Source organism: Anabas testudineus, chromosome 7 (assembly GCF_900324465.2).
Source record: "Anabas testudineus chromosome 7, fAnaTes1.2, whole genome shotgun sequence".
Lineage (NCBI taxonomy): Eukaryota > Metazoa > Chordata > Actinopteri > Anabantiformes > Anabantidae > Anabas > Anabas testudineus.
Window position 1 is genome coordinate 24003156 of NC_046616.1, and position 15104 is coordinate 24018259.

General features: G+C 39.0%; 2 protein-coding genes across 2 annotated transcripts; one reads left to right on the forward strand and one right to left on the reverse strand.

Annotated features, from left to right (window-relative positions):
• Positions 1-257: 257 nt before the first annotated feature.
• Positions 258-5531, reverse strand: tmem81 (transmembrane protein 81). The gene is made up of 6 exons (XM_026368718.1): positions 5454-5531; positions 3736-3980; positions 3122-3267; positions 1965-2080; positions 538-731; positions 258-440 (listed from the first exon to the last, which is right to left on the reverse strand). Exons 2-6 carry the CDS (start codon positions 3958-3960, stop codon positions 291-293), a joined length of 831 nt encoding a protein of 276 aa, XP_026224503.1. The 5' UTR covers positions 3961-3980; positions 5454-5531; the 3' UTR covers positions 258-290.
• A 2606-nt stretch (positions 5532-8137) lies between these two features.
• Positions 8138-13026, forward strand: LOC113168017 (ras-related protein Rab-7L1-like). Its single transcript, XM_026369045.1, has 6 exons — positions 8138-8517; positions 8654-8781; positions 10267-10338; positions 10420-10601; positions 10830-10951; positions 11785-13026. Exons 2-6 carry the CDS (start codon positions 8664-8666, stop codon positions 11909-11911), a joined length of 621 nt encoding a protein of 206 aa, XP_026224830.1. The 5' UTR covers positions 8138-8517; positions 8654-8663; the 3' UTR covers positions 11912-13026.
• Positions 13027-15104: the final 2078 nt, after the last annotated feature.

Genomic DNA, 15104 nt, shown 5'->3' on the forward strand with positions numbered 1-15104 from the left:
TCTCTGCTTCTGTCATATAGAGACAAAGCATGACTCTGCAGTGAGGTCAAACATGAAAAAAATTCAAAATATCAGTTTCTGTTTGTGGTATATCAGGGATATATGGGTGTGTATTTATAAAGATTTGCTGATATCTACACAAACCCTCAGATAATCTCTTGCTTTTGCCATCCAATAAAAAAAATCCCTATATATGAAAAATATGCAAAATAAAAAATAGTACATTTTTTTCAGTCAAGGTTTTTCATGTTTAAAAAGTTGTTTTTTTTTATTATTATTAATTGACCATTCTAGACATATTGTTGAGGCGGAGCAGTAATTAAGATGGATAATGAACTACATCTGTCAAAATGCCTCTGCACTCTCCTCTTCACTGTCCAGTAAAGACCCAGCAGCATCAGACCTGCCCCAACGCCTGCAAGGCTTAAACTCATCAGCACCTTAACCACACAAGAAATGCACCGGTGATAAACATTATTTTGGCACTACTATTAAATAATATTTAACAGTTGGGTACATAAGATGCCAAAACCAAACCATGGAGAGAAGAGTCATCCTTTGCACAAGCAGATTTGACACAGTCTGGTTCTGCTGGCTTCCGGTCGACTCCCACTGAGCCAAAGTGCTTTCGTAGTCCAGATTGATGACTCCAGCAGGCAGAACACGGATCCCCCAGTAAATGTTCTTCACCCTGTGATAGGTGGCGTCCTGTACCTCACATTGATATGTTCCTAAAAACCATGATTAGTGTAATAATATGCATTCAAAGATTTGCATCTATCTCTATGGGGCCAACACTGTGTCAGTGTAATTAGTTTCTTAGCTGACTGTCCATCCCTTTACTTACACATAGTCAGAGAATCACTGACATCATTACTCTGATTGGTCTGCCACGATACACCAGTATTGGGGTGAGTGGAAAGAGAAGAGAGAAAAGAACAGCAGGCAATAAAGACAACAACAAGCAATAAAGACAACAACAAGCATCAAGAACATTGGGCAGATGAACTGGATTCTGGAGATGTACAGCTCCAGGCCGAGGATACCTGCAGAAAAGTACAGAGAGAGGGAGACAGAGAGGAGGAAACACAACTAAAAGAGAGAGAAGACACAAAGTTAATGACATGCAATGGTGGCATTTGCATTGATACAGGAGAAAGGAGAGAGGAGAGGAGCTCAGTTTATCAGTAGAGGTCCCCCAGCAGAATAACCTATATCAGCATAACTAAGAGATGGTTCAGAGTCACCTGATCCATCTCTAACTATAAGCTTTATAAAAAAGGAAAGTTTTAAGTCTAGTCTTAAATGTAGAGACGGTGTCTGCCTCCCGAACCTGAACTGGGAGCTGGTTCCACAGGAGAGGGGCTTGGTAGCTAAAGGCTCTGCCTCCCATTCTACATTTGGAAACTCTAGGAACCACAAGTAAACCTGCAGTCTGAGAACGGAGAGTTCTGCTTGGAAGATAAGGAACTATGAGGTCTTTAAGATAAGATGGAGCCTGATTATTAAGGGATTTATAAGTTAGGAGAAGAATTTTAAATTCAATTCTGGATTTAACAGGGAGCCAATGGAGAGAAGCTAACGTTGGAGAAATATGATCTCTCTTGCTAATTCCAGTCAGAACTCTGGCTGCAGCATTTTGGATTAACTGGAGGCTCTTTAATGAGTTATTGGGACATCCTATTAATAATGAATTACAATAGTCCAGTCTGGAAGTAACAAATGCATGGACTAGTTTTTCAGCATCACTTTGGGACAGGATGCTCCTAATTTTAGCAATGTTTCTTAGGTGAAAAAAGGCAGTTCTAGAGTGAAAAAAGGCAGTTCTAGATACAGCCAGTAAACAAGATGCCGTGACACACTCTGACAATCATAGCCAGCATTAAGTGTTTCCTATGCTGACCCCTATTCACTTCAACACAGCACAACTTACTGTTGCCCCTCATTGGTGTTTGTAGGTTTACCTGCATTCTCTTCATGAATGGGGTCCAAAATGACTCGGGCCAGTTGAGGAGCTTCCCAGCGAGCGAATAATGAGTCATCAGAGCTGATAATTCCTCTGGCATAACGCCACAACACCCTGATGCATCAATAAATAAATGCAAATGACAAATTAACACTAAACCCAGAATGTATTTCTTTCTTCTTTGTAATTAGGTTTCCTGACAAACTGATTAAACCCACAGAAAACGTTTTCTCTGTCCTTTGTGAATAAATATGCAATGGATAAATATAATGAAAAAATATGTTCAGGTATTATTTGTGAAGAGTCTTAAACGTCCAGCTAGTTTAAATTGCCATTGTTCATTTTTACCCGGGGGCCTCAAGTTACTCAATTCAGAGCTGAGCTGATTTAAACGATATTATTATTATATTATTAAGCATAATTTCAGAAAATGTTATTTTATTCTGTAGTGAGGATTTACTTCAATACTTTGGGTCACTTTGAGTGACCCAAAGCAAATCAAACGTCTTCCTTTGATTTGCTTTTACTTCAGCCTCCTTCAGCTGTTTAGCCCTTTAGGCCCTTTAATTACCTCCTCAGCAGGTGAAATACAGTACATGTTCAGTTGAGCTAAGGTGGTGACTGAGTCAGTCACTGCCAGTTTAAAACTTTGTATTTATTACCCTTGATGAAGGTTCTGTGTTGAGTGTTTTAGATCATTGTCTTGTAGCATGGTGATGTTTCTCTCTCATTCATATACATTTCTCTGTAAATTAGCTGTTGCTGCAGCTATGTAAGTTCTCCACTATACCTCACACATGAGTAGATCCTTACTTACTGACTTTGACTGGCTTGTCATTCATCAGTTCACACACTCACACACACACACACACACAGTGGCAGGGACTTGTGGTTGGGTGTCTTGCCCAGGACAATTTTGACACATGACAGGAGGAGTCAGGAATGAAAGTAACGACCACACAATTACTGGATAACCTTACTGCCCTCTGAGGCACAGTTGTTGCATTATATCTTTGACGTACAGCAAAAACCAAACTAATTAGCCTTGTTATTTTAATACCTTTGTACGAGACTGTATGTAGTTTTACAGTCTAAAACTTACAGCCAAAATAACATGAACCACACCTGCTTTCTGCTCCACTTCCTCATCCTCACCTCCAGGAGAACCTCCCCATCGCCTGCATGACTTCTTCCAGACAGTCAATCTCCACTCTCTGTCCTGATGTAACAGTCATTGTCCTGAGTCCACACTGCCACGACTCCTGACACGTCACTTTATGGACACGACATCTGTCCATCACCTTTGATTCAACGATTTCCAAATGATTGTGATTAGTAAGTCTGACCCATTTTCCATCACTGATAATTTAGAGTTTTATAGTTGTATAAGAAAGTATTTAGCCCCCATCTTGTTTTCTCTATATTTTTGAATATATCTCAGACTTATATCTTCTTTTCAGAGAAAAGCAATTCAGCAATTTTGAAGGGTTTCCGATCATGAACCACCTACCCCAAAAAACAAGGGCATCAAATCCCAAAAATTCAGAATGGGACCAGGGACCTTCAAATTCAAACTAATTCTCTCTTTGGTGAGCTACAGTATCTTAGCACAAATGACATTTTTGCAGAAAAAGTTAAACTATGGCCTCTAAGCAGCAGAGCATCCCCACATTGATAGATTGTAGGTTGATGTAATGTCATAATGTGTTCTAAATAAACTATCTCACACAACTGTGTACTGCATGCTACTGGATGATGTAATCTGATACCTCAGTTCCATTTTTACTCCTCGCATCTTCTTCCATCGCTGTCTTGCTGTCTTTTAGTAAACACAGAGTTTGAGCTTTCACCCCCAGCCCACATGTGGTGCTGCACGGAGAGCTGCTAACAATGACCTCCAATGGCACCTCATTCACTTCATCCTGGCCAGCTGAGGTCAAAGGGTGGAACAGGAGGACCAGGAGGAGACAAAGTCTAACAGGCACACGTTGCATTTCAAGCTTTGATGGTAAATCTGTAATAAAGTTTTTAGTTGATATTAACTGTTACAAAATTATTAATATTTGGTTGAATTCAAGTTAAGACTGATGACATTTGTGAGGAGCTTTGTTTTGTTTTGAAATGTGGATGTTACAGTATATAATGACAGATAAAAACAGGACTGGATCCAAGATTTACCAGCAAAAATTCTTTTGCATTAATTCAAGTGATACTTTTCTGGTCTTTTCTTCAGTGGTATTCAAGCATTTACTACACCGCCACACAAATGACCTTCTGCTAGTCAGTGGTTGTAACTAGTTCTCAACTCTGCTTGTTTCCATTTTCTTTACAACTAAACTGGAACCACAAGTACATTTTGTAAAGAACATAGTTGAAACTAAAAGTGGCAAATATGTTGTTCTATGAACAACACACTATCCTCAGGAGTGTTTAGAGGAAGTCGCACAAGCCTGCTTGTGTCTTTTTCCCACGGCGTCACCAAGGCAAAAACAAAGTACCACCAAGACAAACTCAGCAACACCACTGACACCTGGAAACTTTTTTCCACTTTTATGTCACTCCTCTACCTCCCTGCACCTCTCCCATCCACATCTCTTCTCTCACTGATGACTTTACTTTACCAGTAAGGTAACAGAGACATTCTACCAACCTCATCTAACAGCACATCACTCTCCTTGGACAATGCATCCACACTCCTCCTCTCAAACCATCCTAACACCTGTTCTCTTGATCCTATCCACTCTCCTTCAAAAAACTGCACCTACATCATTACATAAATCATTATCAAATCATTTTCATCTCCTACCTCATTTAAACAGGCCCAGATTACCCCAGTCCTTAAGAAACCAACTCTTGACTCCTACCCTGTAGAGAATTACAGACCATCTCTCTTCTTCCATTTCTGGCCCAAACCAAGCAGTCTTCAACAAACTGAATGACTTCCTTTCTAGGAACGATCTCCTTTATACCAGCCATTCTGGCCTCAAGAGTGGTCACTTTTGGTTGTGAAATCCCTGTTGACTACAAAAGCTGTTACTCAGTCTTCTGTCTTAACCTCATTTCATCTGCCTGCAGCCTTTGACACGGTTAACTACCAGATCCTCCTGTCTGCAAACATCACTGGTACAACTCTAGCCTGGCTTAAGTTTCTACCTCTCACTGCCCCACTACTGGCATGCCACATATGTATGTAATGTAATGTAATACGTCCCTAGGTTCCATTATCCAGTCACATGGCTTTTCCTATTATTGCTATGCTGATTACACACAGCTCTTCCTGTCCTTTGCACTGGATTACGCCACTGTCTCCACTGTAATCTGTAACTCTTAGAAAATGTGCTGTTCTCTTAAAGACTTAAAACCTAAACTTAAAACTTAACAACAAATAGGTCAGTTTTGTATCTGACCTGCTTAACCTACAGCACAGTACCTGTTTGGATACTTTGTTGACTCAGTGTTAAGCTTTAGAAAGTGAAAGTGTACTCACCCTCTTTGTAAAAGTGAAATTTAATACAGGCAAAAGGGTGAAAGACTTGTGTTGCTGGATCTGATGATTGTTCATATGTTTTTTATTGAATGCTGTGTTGTGACAACCAGAGTTCCATCCCAGCTGTAGGCTCCTTCTTTCTGTACAAATCCATTTTCACAAATGTTGGCACATGTGTAAAATCTAAATAAAAGCAGAATTCAATGTTTTGCAAAAAAGAGCCTCTCCTTTTCATGGTTAGTTTTTCATTAATAAGGATGAGGCAAGGTTCACCACGCTGTTAGAGACTCTGTTATCAATTATTCAACAACTTAATATATTTGTCTATGTAAAATTGCATTGGATTTGTGAATTCCATCATCTAATCCATTATATAATTAAAAGATTCAGAGGATACAGAGAAATCCCAGAATGCAAGTTGTTGTTGTTTTCAATCAAACATAGGTTTTGCAAGTATTAATAAGGAATTACAATGTATGTTAATGTATTTTTGAAAGAGGAGTTGTAGGTCAAAAACAGGACTTTAATTTCTACATCAAATGAGTTTTCAAAATCTGAATTATATACAATTAATATGAAACCAGTGCTATATTTAGTCATACAACAAATATCAAATCAGACTGTTTGTTGTTAGTTTTGTTGAGTTTTTGTGATGTGCTTGTCTGAGAAGATGGGCAGAAGTCAACTTACTGGGATCCTTTTAAAAGCATTTGTGAGAGGACTTTTGGTGACCTTGTCAGGAGGCACACACTACACTACCATGAATACAGCATTGTTTTATATGGAAACAGCTAGCCTGCTATTAGCTGCTGATCGGGGACCAGGTGGAAGGAATTCAGTGCTGATGAACAGGCCAACAAAGCCCTGCTGCCATCTGACTTCTTCCTCTCCATTGCGTCCAGCAAACGGAAGTAACCTGGATAAACTCACATTGATCAGTTTAATTTTTCAACTTAAGGCTCCTGTTAATCTAGTGCCATTGTTGCTTCCCTAAAACAAGCCTAACGACTCACCTACCGTTCCAGAGACTGATTTATTGCACAGGATTTTTCCTGTTGTCCAAACCAGTGAATGCCAACTTGTGCTGCAGTTTGTAACATGACCACCAGGTGTCAGACAATCACTGGAAGGAGACCACAGATAACAGCACAGATTATTGCAGCCTTCAGTCCACTGCTTCCACACTAAATATACAAATAAGTAAATATGTACATTTACTCAAATTCAGCAGTCAAGTGCAATGTTGAAATACTTGTAATTGCTTTTTTTCCACTGCTACATTTATCTGACAACTTAAGTTACTTGTACTTTGCTGATGTAGATTCCAATAAGCAAACTTCATGAGCTCATTAAAGCTGAGGTATTGTTATAGATGATGCAGTCAGTTCATGAAGAGTTTGTTAAATGTCATGTAACATAGAGTGTTACATGGGATAAATAAAGACACCAAAACAAAGAGTCACAGGGATGACTTAGTAGGGGAGTGAAACATGCTCAGTGGCCTAGTTGGCAGACGACTCAAACTCTGAATCTGTCTCAGTGTAAGTGTGTGTGTAAGTAAAGTAGTTGGTGAAAAGTGGTGGAGGATGACTAGATGTGATAGAGGAGAGGTGGAGGTAGCAGAGGAGGAAGTCGCATATAAACAGAAGAAAAGGAGGAAAGCCAGGTCAGTGCATGAAGTTCCATCCATACTCGATGATTCTGTGCCTCACTGTTCACATCTACTGCAAGCACTGGGTGTCTGTGCAGGCTGCGAGGCAGCGAGGCAGTGTAAAGGTCAGTGTGGTTCACAGTCACAGAGAGTGACGTTCAGCCAGCACACTGCACCTCGTCACAGACCTGTTCGTGCATTCATGATTTTTTTTATGTACCCTCACCAAGTGTGTGCAAGTGTGTAAGGGTCACTGTTAGGGAAACTGTATATCAACCATAAATCATCCAATTCTGTGTAAGTAAAAAATAGCTACAGGTGAAAACTCAGTGGACCCACGTTCTGAATTTGACAAATTCATTAACTTAAACTTTTTGTGGAACCCACAAAAATGTAATAATTAAAGCTAATAAAGTTTATTAAAGTCAAGGTTTGAGTTCCACAAAATTCAATTATGTTAGTTGAAGCAAACATTTATCAAACTATTTGCAAAACGGCTATCCTTGTCGGTTTAGTACAATAGAACGACCGGTTCACAACTGTGAGTTTATTCTTTGAATATTAAGCCTTTTTTCTTTTGAATTAAAAAATTAAATTAAAAAAATATCAAATACATTTTCCTGGCAGTATCACTGTTTACAGACCTATGCCGTTTCAGAAACGAAGGTATTTCAGTTTCACATCTTCTCGATATTTCACTTCAGATCTTGTTGACAAAGTCAACATTGTGCACACATTTTGTGCAGCAGATGAAAAGATAGAAAGATGAAAGATGTTTCTCCCTTGAGCTAATTTCTATTACGCCATAGTTCCCAAACCCATTAGATTGCTAGGAAGTAGGAAGACATGAATTCACTATGTCTTCCCCCACTCATCTGAGATGGTATCTTCCAGCTTCTGCTTGACTGAACACACCTGATCAAGGTAGTGGGTTGGGCAGGGATAGCAGTAAAACAAGCAGGGTCGGGGAGCTTGAAGACCAGGGTTTGGGAACAACTGCAGGATTGTGACTGATGGTTATGCTTGTTGCAGATGTCAATGTGTCTGATAATTAACTTCACACAGTGAAGTGCAGCAGAGTAATGGGAAAGAAGAAAAGAGGTCACATAGGCACAACTTGATATTTCCTGTTGTATAAAGGCGTGGTTTATGCCACTGAACTTTTTATGCCCTGTGAAACTCTCTGTGTCTTGTGCTCCACACCGAACAGGACACTGAGCAGTGCAGAATTATGGTTAGGTCAACATGTTTTAGGTTTAGATTTGACCAAGTGTAGTGAAACTATGTTATTTTAAGAATCAGGTTGAGTTTAAAGACAAGAAAGTTTATTATAGAAATCATATCAGTAGGTATTATTAAGATTTAAAGCCTCTTGAAATGTTAAGGAAACAGGCTCGCGTAAGATAAATCAAGGTGGGTTATTGTCGAGAGTTTATTTAGCTCCAGGTAAACAACATTCCTCAGGAATCACATTTCCTGAAATGGCTTCTGAACTTCGAGCTGTTGACATGTTCTTCTCATGGCAGAACTTCTCACACTGTTGTCTCAGGTGGGCAGCGATGACAGAGCACCTGATGAAAATATTGGTCGTTGGTGACTGGAATGTTGGGAAATCCTCTTTTGTGCATCGTTATGTTAACGGACATTTCAACAAGGCCTACAAGATGACGGTGGGAGGTACGCCAGCTGAACTTTAGCATTGTTTTCTGTGGAAGAATGGTGTGTGCTTGAGTGTGTGTGTGTGTGTGTGTGTGTGTGTGTGTGTGTGTGTGTGTGTGTGTGTGTGTGTGTGTGTGTGTATTTCATTACTGTCCAAAATGTTGTTCCACCAGTTCAGGGGAACATTTTCAATCTTATCCAAAATAACTCTTCGAACAAAGACACACTTCTTTGTCATAGTTCTTAAAAAAATGTTTTTTACCTGATAAGGGAAACCTGATCCCAGGTTTTATTCAGAGTCCACACCAAATCTAAGAAGTAAAATAAAGAGAAAATAGTAATAAAAAGCACTCATTCTTGTAAACTTTGATTAAAATATTGCTATGCAATATAACAAAAAGTAAATAATAAATACAATAAATATTGTGTATAGAAAATATTAAATGTAATGTAGTTCTTCATCTAGTTCCTTGACCTACAGGACAACACTGGCATTATTCTAATTGTCAAAAGTGAAACCAAGACTAAGCTATATTACCTGCCTGTGACGGGACACACTACTGGTTTGTTGGGTTTTACATGAAACTCTGTAAGATTTGAATCTGAGTTGGTGCTATGTACATAAACTACATTTAGGGCCGTTGTGTCTGTGTCGCTGTACAATTATACTGCTACTTTAGTCAGAGGCGCTCTGTTGACTTCTTTAGTGTACTATAATCAAGACTCAAACTGAGTGGAAGCACGATGAACAGCAGTTAGTGAATTTACTGCAGAGCAGGAGAGAGAGGAGATGTCAGATGAGGTCGTCTGTATGACTGAAACACTGAATGAAACAATACAATCTGTGTTGCTGCAATGTGTAATTCTGGTATTTTTTTATTTTTTAGATAACTTTTGATATTATACGTTTGTTCCACTACATTTATTTGTCAGCTTTAGTGACCAGTTTCTTATTTAAAGAATCTTTTTTTATCTTTCATCTTGTCCTAATAGGGTCACCACAGCAGGTCATGGTTCACACATTTATTTGGCCTGGGAGTGCAGTGTAGGTCTGGTGACCCAGAGTTTGTGCAACATATAGCCTACTTTTTGTTTTCGTGGACATCTTGGTAGTTCAGTGTTTTGTCCAGCATCACTTCAACATGAGGTCAAGACGTGCTGAGTTGTGAACTGTTGATCTTTAAGTCGATAGGATAGGTGACCATTCTGCTATTTTTGTTCCTCAGGTTTGTAGGTACCTCAGATTAGATTGTATTTGTTTGTTAAGTACTACACATTTTTGCTATAACTTTGCCGTATTTCTACGGACTTAACTTGTAACTTACTATTTATGTTACAAAAAGCCTCAAATTAAAATTGTTGAGTGAAATATAAGAACATTAGGAGACATTTTCAGTTCTTTTCTTTTCATTCAACACAAAAATAGACTTTTGTTTTCACTTCTGGTTCATTTCTTTCACTTCTCTTTTTTCTGTTGCTAATGCATTCATTTCATTTCAATAGTGGATTTTTCGGTGAAGCTGCTGCACTGGTCAGACAAAGAAAAAGTCCGACTACAACTGTGGGATATCGCAGGTACAAAACATTTATCAGTAGATGCACTTAAGTCTGGATGGATGCACAGCTGACACAGTGAACTCTGTGTTCTCCCTTCAGGCCAGGAGCGTTTCATTTCCATGACCAGGATCTATTATAAAGGTGCGTTGGGTTGTGTTGTGATGTTTGATGTGACCAGCTCATCCAGCTTCCTCAACTGTCGCCACTGGAAACAGGACCTGGACCACAAGGCCATGCTGCCCAATGGAAACTCCATCCCTTGCATCCTACTGGCCAACAAGGTGACTCAGTGCACTGAACTAATGAATGATACATACTGTGATAAAAACCTTCTGTCTTGGTATTAATCGAATGTAATGTGCTGTTAGTTTATGTGTTTGCTTGATAAAACTTTAGGCATTCAGTTTCAGCTTCACGTTGAGTCCAGAGAATAAAAAAAAAACTGAGATAAGTTTTAAGAGAGAAAGCTTTATAGTAATAAAATGTCTTGTATATCTGGATCTCTGCAGTGTGACCTCGCTCAGCGGGTCGTGTCAGCAGAGAGCATCAACAGGTTCAGCAAGGCCAATGGCTTCATTACATGGATAGAGATTTCAGTGAAAGAGAACAAGAACATCGGAGAGGCAATGAGGTAACTTGAGAATCAGAAAGCAGGTGCAAAGTTCAGATGATGCAGAATGGCTGAAGAGTACGGTAATAATGGAGCGAGCAGCATATTCTGGTTTCCACCTACTGTGGTTGGTCTTAAAATCAATGATGAGACAATCTGGTATAATTAACATAATGGAAGTTGAGTCATGACAACTGGATTTTCATTTTGTTTGGTTGAAACATTTTAATGCTCATCCATGTAGCTTCTTTAGTCTGATTGGTTAGAGACCTCATATTTATCCTCCAGGGTGGTTTCACTTTTCACCTGAACTGACTAGGCGTTAGGAAGACAGTAGAAAGAGAGTGAATAGATGAGAATTGCTAGGATCCAATAGTCAAAGCTCCTGTAGCCCGTCTACTCGCAAAAAAAAGGTTATTGAAACGGTCTGGGGGATGATAAACTGGAGAGAGACTGTCTCAGACCCCTCCCTCTGGTCTAAAACCAGCTTTCGTCAGACTAAAGAAACTACTTAGATGCATAGTGAATCTAGATGCCATGACTAGACTTGACTCATCTTCCAATTAGCCTCACCTAGATGACACCAACAAAAATATCATGACATGTAATAAATATGACGACAAGTTGAGGGAGGTTTTGAAACACTAAAGAGTTTATCTGTACATTTTTCTATCATATAGTATATGAACAGTTACAGTATTGTAGGAGTACTGTGTAGTGTGAGATGTTTGGGAAAGTTGTCATTGAATTTCAGCCTGGTGCTGCTGAGGTGAATGCCTGTAATTTAAGTTGTTGAGTAAAGAGATGTTCAAAATTTAAAAACATGTACAGAAACGTCAATTAATCTCTTACAGGGTTTTGGTGCAAGAGATTCTAGCAGTTCAGTCTAGTCTGGACCAGCTCCAACCTAAATGTGAAGACAGTGTTAATATTCCACCTGACTGTGACGACCACAACAGTAGAGGAGCACGCTGCTGCTGAAACACCACTTTCATCAATCACAACCAGGATCTGCTCATTAGTTTTCATCCTCTACGTGTTTGAGGCGCCAGTGAGAAAGGTGCTTAACCTCTCTGTTCTTCATAGAAGAGGGTGGAAGCAACAACAGGAAGATCCAAGTAAAGCATCCATGACACTGAAAGTCAGTGTTCGTACTTTAAAGGCGACAGAGCATCAGGGCCATACTGTATTCACAAAACAAGTGAGCAAGTAATAAGTGCTTTCAATCATCTTGACTTTGGCCACTACCACAGTGCATATGAAAGGAAATAGTAAACGTTTGCAAAAAAATGATAATTTTTGTGGTTTAACATTATTTGGACAAATTAAGAAACCATTGATTATATTGCCAGTTTTAATACCTGAAAATTATTAATGTCAACGACTGCCTGATGTCTGGAACCCACAGTCATCATCAGATGCTGCTCACAAACGCTGATAGGGATATTAAAAAAAATAGAGAGTTCACATCAAAGCTGTATACATTACATAGATCACAATAGGCATACAGAGTATAGGTTTATAAAATAATTGCAATGCTCATGCAAGGACTTCAGGTAGTTCAGTTTAATTACACAATTCTATGCAATAGTGTGAGTACAACAAACACTGAAACACATCTAATCCCCAGAGTACAGTATAATAATTATAAGTATAAGACATTTGTTGTAAAAAAAAAAACAACAAAAAAAAAAAACATTTAGACTTGACATTTTAGCAAACTGCTTCTATATCACTTACTTTGATTTTTGGAGTGTAATTTTCCATCTAACAATGTGACATCCTTTTGTTCCTAACACATTACCCAGTCTGTATCAGTATATATCCAGCATGATTTTTTTCCCATTGAAATCGGATGTGTTCCTTGCCTATTTAACAGTGTACATGTACTTTAGATAATTAACTTCAGTTTGAGATCTGTCTCTGAAATCTCACAGAATATTTTCTAATTAATTTATATTTCTCATAATTCTCACCTTATTTTGCTGAAACTCACTCTCTGTATGTTTATATACATGATGACTAAAGCTGATTCTGATCTTGGCTGAAGAACCTGTGGTTGTGTGTTGAACATACAAATAAATGTACAGTCATCAGTCCTGTGCACTATATGCCAACTGTACACCTTAACTACTTCCTAGATACTCACTGTCCATTATTTAATGTGCTTCATTCATTCAAAAATGATATTGCTTCAATACATACATATAATCATGCTATGCATGGTATCACATGTCCAGTTTAGGTGTATGGGAATGTAATTTTTAGGAGACCCATTGGAAATAGCATGTCATCAACATATCACACCTCGTCATTTCTTACCTTTTAGTCAGACACTGAGCCAATGTAGAAGTGGCCCCTTCATCCCAGGTTCATACCTGTTGTACAGGACAGTGTGGATGCAAAATGCCACCATTATCCCACCTGGTGCAGGCATTGTAGAGGGAGCTTTACCTTGGGAGTTTACTTTGTTCCTCAGTAAACGTCACAAACAGCAGGAAACTTGTAGCTAGGAACTTGTAGCATCACTTAGGATGCCCCCTAGTGGTAAAAATAAGTTTCAGTTCCAGCTCCTGAAAATACAATTACTACACGTCATAAGAGATGGATCAGGTGACTCTGAACCATCTCTTAGTTATGCTGCTATAGCTTAGTCTGCTGGGGGACCTCTACTGATACACTGAGCTCCTCTTGTCTTCTCTCCCATCTGACTCTTAGTGCTTACTCACAAATTACTAATTTGTGTAGTTTTTCTCCCGTAATTGTGCTTCTTCCACTGTATCGTTCTGCAGGCATCTCAGGCCTCAGAGCTGTATGTTTCTATGGCACAATTACTGTAAGGAGGAGAGAAACAGAAGAAGGAGAGAGAACATGCACAGTACAGCTGCCAAGTCAGCTACTCCAAACTCATTCACATGGTGTCCCCATGCTAATAAGGAAGGCGTGTGTGTGTGTGTGTGTGTGTGTACCGTATATTGTTTGTAGGTGCAGTTTTGTGTGTATTTGTCACACAGGGACACATGGATATACACATGCCATGAAGATTTCAAAAGCTCATAGGCTTGCTGTCAAAGATTCTGATTCTGATATGCCACCATGGACACTTGATTGTAAAGGTTTGTGATTCAAAGATGTTTGTATGCAAGTTAAAATTATATTAAAACTTAAACAGCTATTTAAAACACCATCTTTCTTGTCCGAATTAGAACCATTATGTACCCAGGTACACAATCATTTAAATAAAATACAAAGAAATCAGAGATACTGTAATTTAAATGCATACCTGTCCAGACTCTTAATAAATGTGTGCATGAGTCTAGGTGAATGTGTTTGATGCAATAAAATTTCCACCAGGCATTATAAAAAATAAGGTGTTGATAAGAATGGGACACATCACATGATCACAGCTGCTGATTCCAATGTCAAACATTAGAAAATGTTAAGTATTTACTGCCATTTTACAGTTTTGTAGATCAAGAAGTGAGGACAATCTATTTGGACTGACCTGAAATTAGATCGAGGTGATGATTATTTAGCTTATTTTAATCATTTGACCTCTAAAACCTCATCCATTCATGCATCCACCCTCATGTTCAGGTTAAACACACTCAGTAGTGCAGCTGAAAATGAAATATTGCAGTGTAACCAAGGTCATGTTCTATTCACCACATAGTACTTGCAGTATGTCACCATGCCTCACTCATATTTTTTCTATTCATGTAATTTTGCAGCTCACATTGTGCCAGCTGTTACAAGGGTCCTTCAGTGGGACACATTAGCTATTAATGGACACGTCTACTATAGCAGAGAGAGCATTATTTATATCAGTAAGGTGGTTGAAGACCAGAGCTGTCATAAGAAGGGAAGGCTTGAGGCAGGAGTGGAACAGAAAAAGGAACACAAAAACAGAGAACGACCGGGAAAGGGGAGGTGTCAAAAGGACACAACACGAAAAACTGGGAAAATACAAAACTAAGTGACAACATAAAATGACCTGAACATGGCAGGGCACAAAGTAACAACCAAGAAAAGTAACAACAACAAAAAACAGGTACAAGTACAAAAATCACTGCATGGAGCCGGTAAAGAACTCACAGAAGCAGGGAACAATGTCCAGGACCCAGGGGGGCAAAGCCCAGGGTGTAGGGACTGGAAAGACTTGGCAACAAGGCTC